Raw genomic sequence first — 19,174 nt, 5'->3', positions numbered from 1 at the left:
AAGAAAAACAAATAATAATGAGAAGTTAATGACGGATACAAAAAAAGACTAAGTAGCACTTTATATCTCTGTTAGGCTCCAATGCATGTAAGATTATTCCAGTCGATTTTCTCCCTTAAAAGCCATCAGCAACAAATAAATTGATCTCAAATTTAAAAATCATTTTGACTTAATGTCATATATTTTAAAATAATCTAGACATTTTCAATCTATGGGCTATTATGCAATTAAGGAATAGTGAAATTTTAATTTTATGTACTTCTCAGAGCTGCTATAAATCCAGTACCTAATTGGGTTGGGGAAAGGAGTTGGAAACAGAAGGTCAAGAAATAATTCCAATCTCCCTCACAGGAGCTGTGGCAGCGAATACTAAACAAAGCACGCTGAGCAGGAGACCAAACAAGCCTCTTTCACAGGAAAGGAAGAGAAGGAAGTTACGATTGAAAGGCTACTATTCATTGATTTCATTAAAAAAAATGTGGCAACTAACGATTCAGTAATGAATAAAACTTAAAAAGGTCTCTAGTCTCAAGAAGCTTTCCTTCTGGTGGGAGAAACACATACCAAACAGAAAAACAAGTGAGTGAATAAGATAATTTCATATAGTCTTGAGTGAAACAGATTTCCAATCCAGATGGTTCTATAAGTTTGGTTCATACTTTGGGGACACCTTCCTCTTCCAAACACATAGCAATGAAAGAGAAAATGCAAATGTGAAAATTAAGGACACAGTCATGGTCAAACACAAGATGAACATCTTCATGGATGAGAGCATAACAGAAACACATAATGGTAAGGAGGTGGAAGCTGTGGACCTTTAGGGCTTTGGATCCAGAAAAAGGCAGAGAAAACCAGGAGCTCAACTCTGAGGGGATAAGTACAGATTTAAAGTGTCCATGCAAGATAGGAGTGTTGAATATGGGCTCACTGCTTGAAATTATGTCCAGGCATTGGGATCTCCTACTTAATGAAGAAGCTGAAATAACCAGGCATTAATCACAGCCTGGATCCATGGCCTCTTAAAGTATTATACCCAAGTAGGTGAGAGGACACAAACTAAACTTCACCAACAACTGATCCTCAGCACCCATTGGTCTGAGAACCAGATCTGGAACATCTCTGATATGAGCACAAGGAAGGAGCCCCAAGCTGCCAGTGTAAGTCCTCAATGTGGATCTGTGACCCTAAGTGTCAGAAGGAAGCAAATGAAAAACTGTTAGGCAGGAAAGGACTGTAAGGACTCTCAGAAAGAAGAAAGATTAAAAACTTGAGCCACTTGCTCTGGCCGGTGTGGCTCAGTTGGTTGGAGCATTGTCCTGCACACCAAAAGGGGGCGGGTTTGATTCCTGGTCAGTGCACATACCCTAGTTTCGGGTTTGATCTCTGGTTGGTGCACATAGTGGTGCAAGGTGGCCAATTGATGTTTCTCTCTCACGTCAATGTTTCTCTCTCCCCCTTCCTCTCTCTTTAAAAATCTATAAAAAGCATATCATTGAGTGAGGATTAAAAAAAGAAGACAAATTAAATAGAAATATTAAATATCAAATGTAAAAATAGAATACTGAAATAGAGAACAGATGGGATAAATAGTGGAATGGATATAGCTAAGAACAAATTAGTAAACTGAAGGTCAGATGGAGGAACTTTAAAAGAAGAAAACAAGAAAACAGCCACTCTGGAAAACAGTTTGACAGTTTCTTACAAAACCAGCAATCATACTCTTAGACATTTATCCCAGAGATTTGAAAACTTTACATACAAAAACTATACATAAATGTTCACTGCAGCTTTATTCATCAACAGCCCCTAACTGGAAGCACCCAAATACCTTTCATTGGGTGAATAGTTGAATAAACTCTGATATATCTATAAAATGGGGTGCTTTCAAAAATAAACAATAAAAAGGAATGAATTATTGAAACATGTAACAACCTGAATGGATCTCAAGAGCATTATGATGAGTGAAAAAAAAATCTATCTCAAAAGGTTACATTTACATAGCATTCTAGAAATAACAAAACTATAGATGGAGAAAAGATCAGTGGTTGCCAGGAGGAGGTTGTCGGGGGTAGGATTGTGTAGGTAGCATAAGGGCATGAGGGACTTCTTTTGTGGGGATAGAACAGTTCTGTATCTTCATTTTGGCGCTGGTTATACAAATCTATACTTAGAATAAAATTACATAGAATGCACACACATACACATACAAATGGGGGTTAAAAAACTGAACACTGAATTGAAAATTGTAGTCTATTTAGTTGTAACATACCAATGTTCATTTCCTAGTTTTGATATTGTACTTCAGCTATGTAAGATGTTGATATTGGGGTAGGTGGGGAAAGGGTACATGGGACTCCATACTATTTCTGCAACTTCCTATAATATAATCATTTTGTAACAAAATGTTTTTTTTAAACTGAGTAGAGAAAGATAAACTGTTCAAAAAATTAAATATTGTTTTTCCACAGAGATTCAAATAACATAAGATCCTATCTCACACTATATAGTAAAATTCTAGAGGGCATAAGGATTTCAACATTTAGGGGGAAAAAAGTACAAGATCTTTATTATATTAGGATAAAAAAGATTTTTAAATGCACAAGCTACAAAGGGAAGCTGATAATTTAATCTTATTCTTATTTAAAACTCTGTATAACAAAAACGAAGTTTAAAGACAAGCAGTTTCTCTTAGAATATAAGCTGAAAAAGGCAAGAAAACCCACTTTCCCCTAGAGCCTGCAGAAAGGAACACAGCCCTGCGGACACCTTGACTTTAGCCCAGAGAGACCATGTCAGACTTCCAGCCTGCAGAACTGTAAGATAATACATTTGCATTGACTTAAGGCACTAAGTTTGTGGTAGTTTTTTAAGCAGCAATAGGAAACTACCACAGCAACTTACCTCTGTTGATTTCCAAGCACTGAACTTGAACGGTAGTGTTTCCTGGGACAACACAGCATCCCCAGGCAGCTGACTGTCTTGCCACTGCTCTTGTTTCCATCCAGCCTTGGAAGTGTTCTCTGTCAATGACATAAAGAGAAGATTTTACTTTGGCAAAAAAATGTAATGTTTTTACATTACTTCATGATTTTTAAAGTAATTACTTTATGAAGATCCATTTTGCCTATAAAATATATATGATCTACCAATGGTTACCTATGAATAGTAATCACTTTAATATAGCCCTTTATAATAATAAATTGAGACAGATTTAAAAAATACAACTTCAATTCTAGCCCTTCCCTCATCAACAATTTTTATTTTATAGATTATGTGAAACATCTTTTTTAATATAAGGCAAGTATTATATAGAAAGAGTTTGAAAATGATTCAAATGAAATTTTAGCAAAATAGGAATAACTATAATTATTCTAAGTAATACTTTTTAAAACATATTTTTATTAATTTCATAGAGGAAGGGGGAGGGAGAGAGATATAGAAACATCAATGATGAGAAAGAATCATTGATTGGCTGCCTCCTGCACGCCCCACACTAGGGTTTGAGCCCAAACCTGAACAGGGGCATATACCCTGATTAGGAATCAAACTTCAACCTCCTGGTTTATAGGTCAATGCTCAACCACTGAGCCACGCCAGCCAGGCTCTAAGTAATATTTAAAAGAAGTTTATTACTGCTGTGTGAACTTCATGTGTTCTAAGCAAAACTATCAAGAATGTATAGATTATTTGATAAGAACTTTTAAACAAAAAATTTTAAAACTTAAACATAAAACATGCCAATGAAAATAAAGATATTTCTGCTTATATATTTGTACTAAACTGAACATATTTGTAGTCTTACTATCACTTCCTCCCTATGTTAATTGCTATGTAAACCAAGTATTAGTACCAACTTTCTATCAGCATACTATTGGGTACAAACTGGTGTATGCACATCACTGTGAATACTTGAATACTTCCCAAGGACCAGGTGGGCCTACATCATTCTACAGGAATCAATACCCAGGTGCACAACTTCTGTGTATATTCTTTCCAAAACTGATCATTCTGAGAATGCAACTATGTGGAAGCATCAGGCTAGTTCTTTCCCCTTTCCCTTTCACAATCAATTTTATGCCACTTTATAAAGACAGACATAATCTTAGCCTAATCTTATTATGGTTCATCTTCCCTTAAGTGCAAACATAAGAACCTCTAAGGCACCAAACAACAGCAAAAAAGATAGAGATGGGGTCACCTCCTTTAATCAAGGCATGAAAAATCCAAAGTAGAGCCTCAAAGTCTTTCCTGTCAAAGTATAGCATAGGTAACAGGGAATTTTGGTTTATACCGGGATATTTGGTATTCAGATATATTACAGTACTAGAAGCCCGGTGCACGAAATTCGTGCACGGAGGGGGGGGTGTCCCTAAGCCCAGCCTGCACCCTCTCGAATCTGGGACCCCTCGAGGGATGTCCGGCTGCCCGTTTAGGCCCGATCCCGGTGGATCGGGCAGCCGGACATCCCTCTCACAATCCAGGACTGCTGGCTCCCAACTGCTCGCCTGCCTGCCTTCCTGATTGCCCCTAACCCCTTCTGCCTGCCAGCCTGATCACCCCCTAACCACTCCCCTCCAGCCTGTTTACCCCTAACTGCCCTCCCCTGCAGGCCTTGTCCCCCCCAACTGCCCTCCCCTGCAGGCCTGGTCCCCCCCAACTGCTCTCCACTGCAGGCCTGGGTCCCCCCCCAACTGCCCTTCCCTGCAGGACTGGTCACCCCCAACTTCCCTCCTCTGCTGGCCTGGTCACACCTAACTGCCCTCCCCTGCAGGCTTGATCGCCCCCAACTGCCCTCCCTTGCAGGTCTGGTTCCTCCCAACTGCCCTCCCCTGCTGGCCATCTTGTGGTGGCCATCTTGTGTCCACATGGGGGCAGGATCTTTGACCACATGGGGCAGCCATCTTGTGTGTTGGAGTGATGGTCAATCTGCATATTACTCTTTTATTAGATAGGATAGAGGCCTGGTGCATGGGTGGGGGCCAGCTGGTTTGCCCTGAAGGGTGTCCCGGATCAGGGTGGGGGTTCCCTTGGGGTGTGGGGCCACCTGGGCGAGGGGCCTGTGTTGGTTTGCAGGCCGGCCACGCCCCCCGGCGACCCAAGCATAGGCTGGAAGCAGGTATCTGGGAATTATGTATCTTCTAAATAATTGAAACTTTGTAGCCTGGAGTGGAGCCAAGCTTCCTGCTTGCTCCGTGGCGGCAGCCATTTCTGTTGTGATTTATGTATCTTCTATAATTGAAATTTTGTAGCCTTAAGCAGAGGCCTGGGCCGGCCAGGATGTGTGGAAAGCTTGACTTCCTCCATCGCCGGGGGCAACCCAAGCCTCCTGCTCTTTCCAGCTCCATGGCTGCCGCCATTTCTGTTTGAATTTATGTATCTTCTATAATTGAAACTTTGTAGCATTGAATGGAGGCCTAGGCCGGCAAGGGCAGGCAGAAAGCTTGGCTTCCTCCATTGCCAGGGAAACCCAAGCCTCCCTCCTGCTCTCTGTGGCCACAGCCATCTTGGTTGGGTTTATTTGCATATTCACTCCTGATTTGCTGGTGGGTGTGGCTTGTGGGCGTGGCGGAGGTACGGTCATTTTGCATATTGCTCTTTTATTAGATAGGATGGAGAAGCAGGACAGTTGACAAATTTCATTTAATATGGTTGTGCTTTACAACTCCCAACTATTGTCAAAGAATGCATCATTCCTGAGAAAGAGTCCCATGAGAAGAAAGCAAAAAGCCTGAGAGGCAGGGGCCCTTATTTCATCAATGCATCAACCTTATGACAAGGCTCCATGCCTTGGCTTTCTATCTTAGGAAAAGAGCCCAGGAGTGTGAATACAACCAGAGTGACGTGTGTTTGCACGTTTATTTGAATAAAAAAGTAGGATATTTTATTTTAAAATATATGATTTGGTTGGTTGTTTTGACAGTAAAGTCTGGTTTTGCCAATTATGGTAAATAATTTCCAAAAATTGAATGAACCAAACCCACACTTCTGAATAGTTGGTTAAAATATATTTAAAGCATATGACACATAAAATCATTTTCTCAAAAAATTCTTGTATTGACAGATATATTGCTAGAATGTTTCCCTATTTCCCATTCATTCTGAGTATATTGTGTTAAGTGTAACAGGTATAATTAACAGTCATTTGATAAATGTTAGTAAAGGTTTTTTTGTTATTATTCTCAGAAACTGAAAAAGTAAATTATTCCTACTGACTGTTCGTTTAGTCTTTTTCTAAGTAGGGTATTTCTAATCCTTTGCTTTCAACGACATGAAGAAAGACTTATTCAAGTTAAGAGTTGACAAGAAATGAAAAACATTTTCATAATAAATCAATATATAATTTTTGGCATATTATTTGGAAGGTATTCATAGAATGACATTGCATAATAAAATACCTCCTATTCCAATCTACAATTTTGTGTGAACAAGTCTTCTCAGCATTTACATATATAAAAATGTAAAACAGAAATGGAATTCATGCTATTATTTCTAGCAATAGGTAATGTTCATACATAGATAAATGAAAAGTTCCATACATCTCATAAAAACATGAATTTCCAATAAAATTGTATCCTTTATGTGTGTTTTTTAAATTTTAAATATGTTTTTATTGATTTTAGAGGGGGAAAGGGAAAGAAACATCGATAGGCTGCCCCCTGCCTGCCCCCTACTGGGGATCAAACCCACAAACCAGGCACATGCCCTCACCAGGATTTGAACTGGCAACCTCTCTGTGCTTGGGACAACACTCAACCAACCGAGCCACAGTGGCCATGGCTCCTTTATGTTTAGTAAGTATTTATAATACATTTATGTGGTTTTGATTTTGCCTGATTATGTCCAAAAATAATTGGAATGATAAGGCAATCTAGAAGAAATATTTTACCACTTAAAGCCTCCGATCAGAAAAAATTTAAAAATAATTTCAATTTATACACATATTTGATTCTTATATACAAACTAGTAGTCCTGCACACGAATCCGTGCGCCAGTAGCTCTCTGTGGGGCCTGGCCACTCCGTGCCCTCTGCCCAGAGGCTCTCCACGGCCCAGAGGCCCATCTGTAGCCTGGTATGCAATGCTTGCCTCGTCGCCACGGTGACGAAGCAAGCATTCCGCCAGGCTGCTCACGCTGCCCGCTCTCAGTGGCCGCCCCCCACCCCTGGGACTGGGTGGCTCTGGCAGGGCTGAGAGGACAGGGCGCCGCCATCTTGTGGCTATGGGCGCCGCCATCTTTGTGATGGAGTGATGGTTAATTTGCATATTACCCTTTTATTAGATAGTATTATATAAATATTTTATGCTTTACTTTTCTTTCAAGCATAAAAATACTTTCTATTAGGTTAAAATTCTGGGAAGGATATGAAACAAAAATATGACTTCAAGTAGAAAAGGGAATAATGTAAAATTTCCAACAGTTAAAGAGGACTTCATGTATTTTTTTCAAATGAATGACTGTAAGTATCAATCACAATAGCATTTAGATTCCTTTAGATACATTTAAAAGTCTCATGTGACAGTTTTTGTTTTGTTTTCTTTTACCTTCAATGTCAATTATTTTTAATTACATCCTTTGTGCATACTTATACTTATGATAATATTTAACACATCAACTTAAAACTGTGTAAAGAGGAATGTAATTTTTCAAAATAATTTTAGGGATTATGCAAGAAAAAATAGCTTGAAAAGCAATGGTATAGAACAATGGATTGTCCTTGCCTTCAAAAAGTTTTAGCCTGACTAGAAAGTTAAGTTTAACATACAGACTTATGGAAACAATTAAAGGAGAATAATTATATGCCAAACTTCTTTAAATTAACTAACTTTAGGACTAGACATGCTGAGGAGGGAAAAAAACCCCACAATGTATACCAGAGTAATAAGAAAGAGCCTTAAATAGGAAGTAAAATTTGAATAAGTTTTGAAGGATGGCTAGGTTTCTGATAAATGTGGACAGAGAAATTATTCCAAGCAGAGGGCCTACATGGGCAAAAGAAGCAAGTATGGTGTATACCAAGCATGTCAAACTCGCAGCCGGCTAAATGAGGCTTGCGGCCCTCCAGCCACGAGTTTGACATGCTTGGTGCATACCAAAGATACTAAGGAAAGAAATAAGAACTTTTCATTTACGTTTCTAGCTTTGGATTTTCTTATAACTTCACATGAAAATGAATAATTAAAATGAGCTTATTTTGGGATTGGAGATTTTGTGATTGGAGTTTATTTTGGGATTGGAGATTTTAGAATTAGTGCTGGCAAATAGTAGGTTTGAGGCTTAGATCATCTATGTATTTTCGTGTGATTTAATCGGGAACTATATCATCACTCTTTGAGGATTCAGCAACAAAATCATCCTTGAAATGATAATGACCTAGATTTCAGACATCATAGTAGATTAAAAAGATTTTTCAGAAAGTCAATGTTGAAGTGTGAGGAAACTGAAGAATAGTAAGAATTGTGAAATAAAAAATACCTTGCATATTAGGAGATACATTTTAGCCTAGAATAGCTAAAATGTTACATACAGATATTAACTAATCTTACAGGGGCAAGAAGGAAGACAGTTATAATATAGTGAGTCTATGGAAACTCATTTAGAAATTTTTTTAGAATCAAACAGCACAGCACTGAAAGTGAGGTGTGTTTAATTAAATAAGATCATTTCTAGATTTCACAAGCAAATGGAAAGGGATAACACACATTTAGTTCCTTGTGGAAATAAAGTCCCTTTGGTATCATAAGCTATTTATCAATTGAGACTGTGAACTCACATGCCAAGGAGGACCAGTATATGAATGAGAAACCTCAAAGCAAAAAGTGAAGATGCTACAGGAAATGATGCTAGTGAGTCATTCGAAGATGAGTGCTTAGATACCAAGGCTATAGGTACTTGGTAGAAACTATCTAGAGAGAAGCTGTAGATCTCGTTGAGCCTGTACCCTCAGATAATACCACAAAGCAGAACTGGTAGACCCTGTGATACTTCTTAGATGAGATATCAAACTGACATTCAAACTATCAGACATTAACAATGCAACAGCACATCTTGGAAATGAAATGTTCCGTAAGTTGAACAAATTTCAAAATTGTTCCATTTATTATTTAGCATATAATAAACATTGTTGCTATGTATTGACAGTGTCCTTTCAGGTATAATTTAAGTAAATTAGTCATTTACTTAACAAAATTAATTTTTAAGAATAAAAACATTTCTTAAAATAAACAAGTTAATTTTAAATAACAAACAAATCCATCATAGAAAACAGTTAGGAGGATTGACCAAAGAACATATATGCATAGCCCATGGACAAAGACAATAGTGTGGTGAAGGCCAGGGGTTCGGGGTAGGGGCAGGGACCGAGTGGAGGTGGGCAAAGAGGGGGGGAAATAGGAAACGTCTGTAATAGTGTCAACAATAAAAAGAAAAAAGAAAATAGTCAGTGGGCTAATGAAGAACTGATAAGATATAAAAGTCTCATAGTGATTAAATTTCTATCTAACCTTTACGGAATGAGTTCAGAACCTTAACAATTTCACCGTCTTATGCTTTAGCATCTTCAAGTAATGGATAGTTGTCCTAATTTTTTAAAAAATGTCATTTTATAATAATTTAAACTTGCAGAAAAATTGTAAGAATAGTACAAGGAACTCCCATATACTCTTCATCCCGATTCACCAATTGTTAACATTTTGCCCCATTTGTTTTATAATTCTTTCTTCACTTAGGTACACATATTATGATAATCCTATAATTTGAATCTTGAGTAAAAGCCATTGTGCTAGGTTGGGTTCGCCAGAAAACAGACCCCAGGGCTCAGATTGGTGTGAGGGAGATTTGCTGGGGAATGCTCTTGAAAACAATCTTTTTTAAAAAAAAATAATAGCAATATTTATTGATAACCTATTATGGGTCACACTGTGCTAAGCTCTTTATATGTTAACTAGAGGCCCGATGCACAAAATTTGTGCACTTGAGGGGAGGGTCCCTCAGCCTGGATTGCGAGAGGGTGCAGGCCAGGCCAAGGGACCCCACTGGTGCACAATCAGGGCCGGGGAGGGACGCATGAGGTTGGCCGGGGAGGGACCGCGGGAGGGCTCCAGATCAAGTCCGGCCTGTCTCACTCAGTCCCGATCGGCCGGACACCAGCAGCAAGCTAACCTACCTGTCAGAGCATCTGCCCCCTGGTGGTCAGTGCACATCATAGCGAGCAGTTGAGCAGCCTTAGCATATCATTAGCATACTAGAGGCCTGGTGCACGGATTCATGCGCATGGAAAGGAAATTAATTAGAAGGTGGCTGGTGGGGTGGAACTGGGTGAGATGGGCCAGACACGCCCTGGAGCCAACCTCCCACAGTTCCTCCCTGGCTGGCTGCACCTGGGGCAGCACCGGGGCTCAACAGGCATCTGTGGAGTGAGAGGGGTCCCTCCAACAGGTGGAGTCCCTCCTCCTGGCCTGAGGGATCGGGCCTAAACCAGCAGTCCGACATCCCCTGAGGGGTCCCAGAGTGCAAGAGGGCACTCTGCAAAGTTGCTGTTGCTCAGTAGCTCCTGCATTGAGCGTCTGCCCCCTGGTGGTCAGTGCACATCATACCTACCAGCCGGTCATTTAGCCTTTTATATAGATTACGCTTTGATTGGTTGAATGGCCGACCTGACAACTGGACACTTATGATTATGATTTTATTATATAGGATAATCTTAACAGTTTGCTGTAATTATCTTCACTTTACAAATGAGGCATAGAGAGGTTTACATACCTATCAGCCATACAGCTGGTAAACGGTGGAGCTAGGATGCCAAACCAGGCCACTCAACTTTCAAAACCCATTATTGTGTCAATACCCTCCAGCTAAAGACCACCAGGAACACCTGTCGTTGAACAAGCTGGGTTTATGACTCATTACAGAGAGGGAGAATTAGCAGCATGGGGAAATGTGGGTGTCTCAATAAGAAGGTATTAGAAAGGACTTATGAAGACCTGGCTTCATGTTAGGTGATTTGGGGGAGGAGTTAAGGAAGTAGGACTTTTCTCTGGATTAGATGCTATCAGGAAATAGGGGTAATTCTATGATTGGGTATCTTAATAAATTTTATGAAGGAAGAGGAAGATTAGAGAGTTGTAGTGGTAAAGGAGCAGCAGTCCCATGTTAGCAGGATAAAGACATAGAAAATAGGTAAAGGAGTCAATTGGATTCCAGAGAAGACCAGAGTGGAAACAATCTTTGTGGAGTCAGGGAGGCAGGTTGGGGCCAGGGAGAAATTGAACTGCAGCAGTTGCCACAGGGGACTTAGCCAATCTCCTAATAGGAGTTTTGAGGCTGGAATGGCTCTTCACAGTTGTCCTACTTTGAAGCAAGGGGACTGGCCACAGCTGTAGGTCATTGGAGGTAGGTTCCCTCAGGAAGTGGGTGTGACCTTGGGCAAAGCTGTTGGGAATGCCCAGAGGACTCTGCTGAGAGCCGTGAGCCACCAACCCTCCCAGTAGAAATGAGTGCCTTGACCTTGAAGCAGGGGTCTGGGGGGCACCACAGCAGCCAGTACAGTCACATTTACTTCTGAGAAATGCTACAGAGGGACAGGACATAAGAGTGTGAGTACTGTACACCTTTTTTGAAAGGTGAATTTTGACATTAGTGAGAAATTTGGGGGGAAAAAAAAGGAAAACAGAGAAGGGATAAAAGATAAAAAAGCAGAGATGTTTAAGCAGATTTTTAATTTTGAAATAGGTAAATAAGAGAAAAGGACAAACTTTTGTTGCAGGAGATCTTAAAATGGGAGTTAAAGCAATTTTATTTCAGTGTTTTGCTAACAATAGCATATGAAATTTGAGACATTGCCAGTAGTCCTTACTTAAGAATAATGGGGAACAGGAAACCCCACCAACTGTGAAATGCTCAGCTATGGGACAAGGAGAAATAAGCAGTCACTACAAAAGCAAGTTTAAATAATCACTGGCTGGCTCCTGGGTTAAGATAGCAGATTGAAACTGCAACACAGAATGTCCATCACCCAATACTTAATGAAATGTGTTTTTTTAAGTTAAAACTAATAAAAAAAATGTACAACAGCAATCTAACACAGAAACAGATACAATAAATGTAATTTTTAAAAGAAAAAATGAAGGTAACTGGTGGCCATGAAAAGAAACAGGATCTAAGACAACCCTTCCTCCCCGAAGGTGACAGTGATGAGCTGACAAGATTCTAAGATTTCTCATCAATATACGAATGTCTAGAAAAAGGGGAACCGGGTGAACAATACTTCTCTCCTTCTTCTGAGAAGAGATGGAAATGGCTAATGAAAAAGATAGGTGTAACAGTGAGTTAATAAGATGCTGACATTTAAATGGAAGTGAAATCCACGATTTCACACTGAGTTGGTGGATTAGTTGAAGGAGGAGGGTATCTCCCTAGCCCATGGGAACAGGGTACATTTCCCAACTAGACAGAATGAACAGGATCTAGTACAAGGCTCAGAAGATAGAGCAGACTCCAGGTATTCTAAACAAGACTGCATAGGGCCTAATGAGGGCTCCCATTCCTCTTGCTGCAGGAAAGTAGGTAAAGCAATGGCCTACGAACTGCAAGTTGGTGGAGAAAACAAACCAGTCTCAGAGATGGTGAGAAGAGTCAAGAAAGCACTAAGTGGATCTGAGCAAATAACTGCCAAAGCTTATTGTGCTGCGCCTGTATTAACCCATTTAGTTCTTACAACAACTCTAAAATAGGAACTGTATTTTCTCCCTTTTACAGAAAATGAAACTGCAGCACAAAGGTTTAAGTAACATGTCCAAAGTCACACAATTTGAATCGGGATTCAAATCCAGGCAGTATGGCCCAGGACCCGAGCCCTTAACCATTTTTCTCTACTGCCCTCAAAACAGTGCCTCGTCAGAGCTGCCACAGCATAAGCAAGATACAAAGAAATGGCCTGGCATAAACCCAACATATTCCAGCAGGAAAAGAGGAAAGAGAAGAGAAGGAGGAATGGAGGGAGAAGCAAGAAGGAGAAGGAGAGAAAGAAAGAAGGCATGCAAAAAAAAAAAAAAAAAGATTATAAATATAGCTCAAGGAACAGAAGGAAATTCCTCACAAATGGCATTAGATGTTTTTTACAGTTATGGTGAATTTGATATTTTCATATAATTTGTAATTATTTGTTGCTACTATGTAATAACAAGGTTGAACATTTTAAAAAATGTTTCTTGGCTTTACATGTTTCCTCTTTTTTTTTTTAGAGGATGCTTTCCATATCTCCTTCCTAGTTTTCAGTTAGACTATCCTTTTCTTATTTGTAGGAATTCTATACATAGTCTGGATACTAAAACTTGGTCAGTTATTTGTATTGAAAATATTTCTCCTAGTTTCTGTTGTTTCCTCTTTTTATATGGTGTTTCTTATGAAGAGAAAAATCTTAAATTTAGTATATTTTTATTATTTTTTTATTGCTGCCAAAAATTACCACAACTTAGTGGCTTAAAACAATGCCTATTTCTCATGTTACAGTTCTGTAGGTCAGAGGTCTAGGCAGGCTGGCTGGGTTCTCTGCTTCAGGTCTCACAGGTCAAAATCAAGGTGTTCTTTAGCCTAGATGGACTCTCATCTGGAGACTCTGGAGAAGAATCCACTTCCAAGATCATTTGGGTTGTTGACAGAATTCAGTGTTCCTTGTAATTGTAGAACTGAAGTCCCCATTTCCTTGCTGGCCAGCAACCAAGAGTCCAGTCCCTCTGGTCTTCTATAAGCTACCTGCATTCCTTATCACTCCATCTCCAAGGGACTAAGAGTGCATCAGATCCTCACACAACCCCTCTGACTTCGTCTTCTTCCACCAGCCGAGAAAACTCAGCTTTTAATGGTTTGAGTGGTTAGATTAAGCCCGCCCAGATACTCCCTTTCTGGCATATAATGTAACATAATCATGGGAGTGATAATTCAACATGTTCACAATTACACCCACACTCGCAGGGGAGGGGGTTATATAAAGGCAAGGGTCATTGAGGCTTATCACAACAGTCAAATTTATAAATGCTTTAAAAAAATGTTTGTACTTTTTTTTGTTGCATTTAAGAAATCCAACTCTATCTTAATGTAAAAAAGATATTCTCCTATATTTTCTTCTAAACATTTTAAAGTTTTGTTTTTCACTTTTAAGTCATTCATTCATCTAGAATTTGTTTTTGTGCAGAGTATGAGGTAGAGACCTAATTTCATTTTTTTCAATATGGACAAATAATTGCCCAGGCATTAAGTAGTTCATCTTTTCCCACGCCAGTGAAATACCACCTATGTTATATACTAAGATAACACAGCTGCACAGGTCCACATTCTGGGCTCTACAGAATGGTCCATTGTCCATACACTTGTCCCTGCGTCAAGACCGCACTGTCATGATGCCTAATGCTATCTAGAAAGGCAAGTTCTCCATCTATTTTTCTTCAGGAATGTTTGGATATGTTTGACCTTTTGATTCTTCTAGATAGATTTTAGAATCAGTCCATTAATTCTACTTTAAAAATCATTTTTGGATTTTGATTGTAATTGCACTGAATCAGTGGTTCTCAACTGGGGGCAATTGTGGACCCCAGGGGACATGTGACAATGTCAGCAGACATTGTTAGTTCTCACAGCAGGAGGGATGTGTCTAATAGCATCTAGGCAGGGAGAATGCTAAACACCCTATACTGCACAGGACAGCCCATCAAATAAAGAATGGTCTGGCTTAAAATGTCCACAGCACCAAGTTTAAGAAGCCCTCCATTAAAACTTTTATATTTGTAGATAATTGATATTTACATTTCTGAGGATTTCAACAGACAAACATAAATATCTTCCCATTTATATAGGTCCTTTTTAATGTATTTAAATTGTCATAATTTTCAGTGTACATATCTTGTACATCTTTTACAAGTTTTATCCCTAAGTAGATCATGATTTTTTGCTATTATAAATGATATTTTTTTAAATTATGTTTACTGTTTGATGAAACATAGAAATATAACTTGATTTATATATTTTTTGATCTTATAGCCAGACATCTTGCTAAAGTTTAGTATTTCTTTTTTTAACATTTTTAATTCAATATTATTTTTGTATTAGTTCAGGTATACAGTATAGTGGTTAGACAATCATTTACTTTACAAAGTGTTCTCCCTGATATTTCCAGTACCTGCCTGGAACCACACATAGTTATTACAATGTTATTAACTATATTCCCTAGGCTGTACTTTACATCCCCGTGACTATTTTGTAACTACCAATCTGTACTTCTCAATCCCTTCACCTTTAAAAAAAATAATTTTTTAATACTCACTCAAGGATATGTTTTTTTAAAAAATTGATTTTAGAGAAAGGAAGGGAAAGAGAGAGAGAGAAACATCAATCGGTACACTCCTCTCCCCTCACCCGCCACAAAGCATCACAAATGGGGATTGAGCCTGCAACCTAGGTATGTGCCCTGACCAGGAATCAAACTCGCAACCTTTTGGTGTAAAGGATGATGCTCCAACCAACTGAGCCACCTGACCAGGGTGATAGTTTCTGTCTTTTAACAGAAGAGTTTAATTCACTGATGTTTATTGTGATTATTAATATATTTGGACTTATTTCTACTATATTAGTTTTTTTAAATTTCCATTTGTCCCACTTTATCTATGCTTTTTGCCCTGCATAATATTAAATTTTTTTCTCATTTCATTTTTTTTTCTCACTACTTTGGAATTTATGCACTCTATACTCTTCTTTTAGCATTTACCTTGAAAGTTTATCATGCACATTTACCTTTAAAAATAATATTCTTACCCTTCTCTAAAAAATTACGAGGACCTTAGAACACTATGATTCCACAGACCCACTTCCAACTTCAGACCATGGCTATTCACTATTTTAGCTGCCTTTTTTAAAAACTCAAAAATGAGACATTATTTTATACAGAAAGTGTTTGTTTTAATTTATGTACATGTTTACTAATGATGTCTCCAACCTTTCTTCTGGAATAATTTTCCTTCTTTTTAAAGTATATCCTTTAATGTAGGTCTCCTGGTGGTAAACTCTCAGTTTTTGTGTTTATCTGTAAATTACTATTTCACTTACATCTTTGAATGATAGTTTTGCTGGATACACAATTATAGGCTATTATTTTCTCTCAGCACTTTGAAAATAGAGCTGTAGCTGATGAGTTTATAGTAACTGTCATTCCTCTGGAGATGTATCTCTATGTCTCAATATTGCTTTCATATTTCCATTTACTTTGGACATATCTTCTAGTTCACTAAATTAAATTTTTAAAATTTCATTGGTATTTCTCATTTCTGTAAGTTCCCATTTTTCAAATTCATACAGTCATTCCTAATAATCTTTTTTATAAAGTAAAACAGTTTTAATTTTTAAGAGTCTGGTTGAGCTCAAAGAGCTAGGCTGTGACAGATATAACTGGCATTTAAATAAACTGGATTAATTTAGAGAAGGGGAAATAGGTTTTGATGGTTGTGCTTCAGTGTATATATTTCTTTTTTACTTTACTTTTTAGAGCAGTTTTAGGTTTACAACAAAATTGAGAAATACAGAGATTCCCCATATACCCAGTGCCCTACACATGCGTAGTGCCTTCCCCATTATCAACTCTGCATACATCCTTTATTTATTTAAATACATAGCTATTCTACATCAAGTATCTGACCTTCCTAATATATACAGTCTTTGGGAAACTAAGCATGTTCTTCGCTAATTACTTTTCCTGTGTTTGTACAATTATTTACTTCAAAAACTTTTTTAAATCATTGTTTGACATTCATCAATGAAAATGTTTGAGTAGCAACCACCATTTGTACCATAAGCCCTGCTATCTAGGCTGTACATGAAAAGGCAACCAAGTATGACTCCATGCCAACTCTGTTAGCACAAAGTTCATTATAGGAATTGTAACAGCAACATTAGTGTTTTTGCTTATAAAAGCACTAGTGGCCTGGTGCACAAAATTCATGCACTCGGGGGGTAGGGGGTCCCTCAGCCCGGATTGTGAGAGGGTGCAGGCCAGGCCAAAGGACCCCACCGGGGTAGGATCAGGCCGGGGACGGATGCAGGAGGTTAGCCAGCCGGGGAGGGACCGCGGGAGGGCTCCAGGGCATGTCTGGCTTGTCTCGCTCAGTCCCGATTGGCCGGACCCCAGCAGCAAGCTAACCTACCATTTGGAGCATCTGCCCCCTGGTGGTCAGTGCACATCATAGCGAGCAGTTGAGTGGCCTTAGCATATCATTAGCATATTATGCTTTGATTGGTTGAATGGCCGACCGGACAACCAGACACTTCGCATACATATTAAGCTTTTATTATATAGGATGATGACTATTTTGAAGTTTAACTTTTGGTCCAACAGGAATCATACCATTTTTAGGAGAATGTTTCCAGGACATAGACCAGAGTAATCCTTCTCAAATACGGGTAAAGTTCCATTGCAAAGAATACTACTATTAAAGAGCTCTTTATGGAAGATCAGACAACCAAGAGAAGTAATGCTTTGCTAATCTGGTTGTACACAATGTCTGTGGTGGTAGTTTTTATAACTATTACCTCTAAAAAAAGGGACCTAACTCTGATGCTTACAGCTCAGAGAAGCTGAGTTATAACTGTGCTTTACATACTTTCCTGTCTTTCCATCAAGCAGCAATTATCCTTCAGCTCATCTCTTCCTCAAAACATCAAAATCATCTAAACAAAACCACCCAAGCTACCTACTAGAATTAAAACATGGGGAAAACATCCAGGAATAGAAAAAAGGAGTATAAGTAGTAATGTGTGTATAACACCTTCTCTAAAGTACCTCTTTTCCCCTGCTAATTTACAACAAAGAAGCTAGACACAGCTGTTTCAGCTCTAGATCCTAAAGCCTGGAAATCATATTTCTAGCAATGCATTCAATTTTACATTTCATTATAACGAAATAATTTAGAGATGTCTTTACATTCCTTCTGATGGAAATTTACCTGCATGATACCATCACTTGCCTCTATTTTCTCTAACTCAAATGTTAGAGTCATTTTCAATTTCTCTTTCTTCTCCAATACATCATGTACTTACTCCATTTCCTCTCTATATTCTATCTTTAAACATTACCTTTCCCTCATTTCAATAACCCTAGAGCAGGTCTTGGATGCTTGGGTGGAAACGACTGTCTCTTACAAGCCTCCCTCCAGTTTGTTTCTCCTCCACTTCTACACCAAGCAATAATAATATCTTCCACCAACAGCTGTTTTCAGTAATAAGAAAGCTAAGTTCTGTGACTAAGCTAAACATCCCTTCTGTTCTCCGAGGCCTACAATGGTTCCTAGTTGCCAATTACATCAAATTGAAATTTCCAAATACTGTTCACTATGTCCTTAATGAACTGTGCTGAGTACTCTGAACTATCTGTTCACATTTTCCTAATATTCAAATCTATATTCCCTATTGTATGTAATTTGACAACCTGTATTAACATGATTAATTCATTTCTTGTTTGTATTCTTTCCCACTATGGTCAGGACTATTTGCTGTCCTTATATTTATTTATTATCTCCTTCCTCCTTAACAATAGATTTTCTAACTTACATCTGGGTACATAGCTGTCCAGTATAAAGTCTGCATTACTCAGCCTCTCTTGCAGCTAGGAATATCCATGTGAGTATGTGCTAAACAATAATATGTAAGCCAAATGTAAGCCAAAAGCAACTTCAATAAGTGTTTATAAAAGGAAGGATCATTCATATTTCAACTTCTCCTTCCTACTGGCTAGACTGCAGATGTGATGACTGGATCATGAAATGGAAGTTATGTGCTGAGTTTGGTGGAGCAACAAGAAAGAGCGAGCCCTGGGTCACTGACATCATTGAGAGCCATAGCAGTCCTAGAATACCTTGTTCCAGACTCCTATTATATACTAGAGGCCCAATGCACGAAATTTGTGCAAGGGGGCTCGGTCCTTGCAGCCGCGGCAGCTTGCCTTGGCCCTCGCAGCCCTGGCTTCATCCGGAAGGTTGTCTGGAAGGACATCTAGAAGGATGTCCAGAAGGTCATTCGGCTGTCTGGTCTAATTAGCATATTATGCTTTTATTATTATAGATATGTGCTACCATTTTTATGGCCTCTATTACTATCATTGTGGGTGTACCAAATTCTAACTGATCCATCCATCTCTAAG

At 38.8% G+C, this 19,174-nt stretch overlaps 1 protein-coding gene across 1 annotated transcript in view; it reads right to left on the bottom strand.

The window, feature by feature from the left end:
- The window catches only part of ENTHD1 (ENTH domain containing 1), a gene marked incomplete at both ends in the record, with an annotated part of 83,853 nt that overhangs the window by 52,332 nt on the left and 12,347 nt on the right, over positions 1-19,174 (bottom strand). Inside the window, one exon of the mRNA XM_079775493.1 lies at positions 2,902-3,020. Coding sequence (XP_079631619.1) covers positions 2,902-3,020 — 119 coding nt within the window. The remainder of the gene's footprint in view (positions 1-2,901; positions 3,021-19,174) is intronic.

Source organism: Cnephaeus nilssonii (genome assembly GCF_951640355.1).
Source record: "Cnephaeus nilssonii genome assembly, chromosome: 6".
Lineage (NCBI taxonomy): Eukaryota > Metazoa > Chordata > Mammalia > Chiroptera > Vespertilionidae > Cnephaeus > Cnephaeus nilssonii.
Note: the sequence above shows the minus strand (reverse complement) of the source record. Positions and strands in the feature narration are given on the sequence as shown.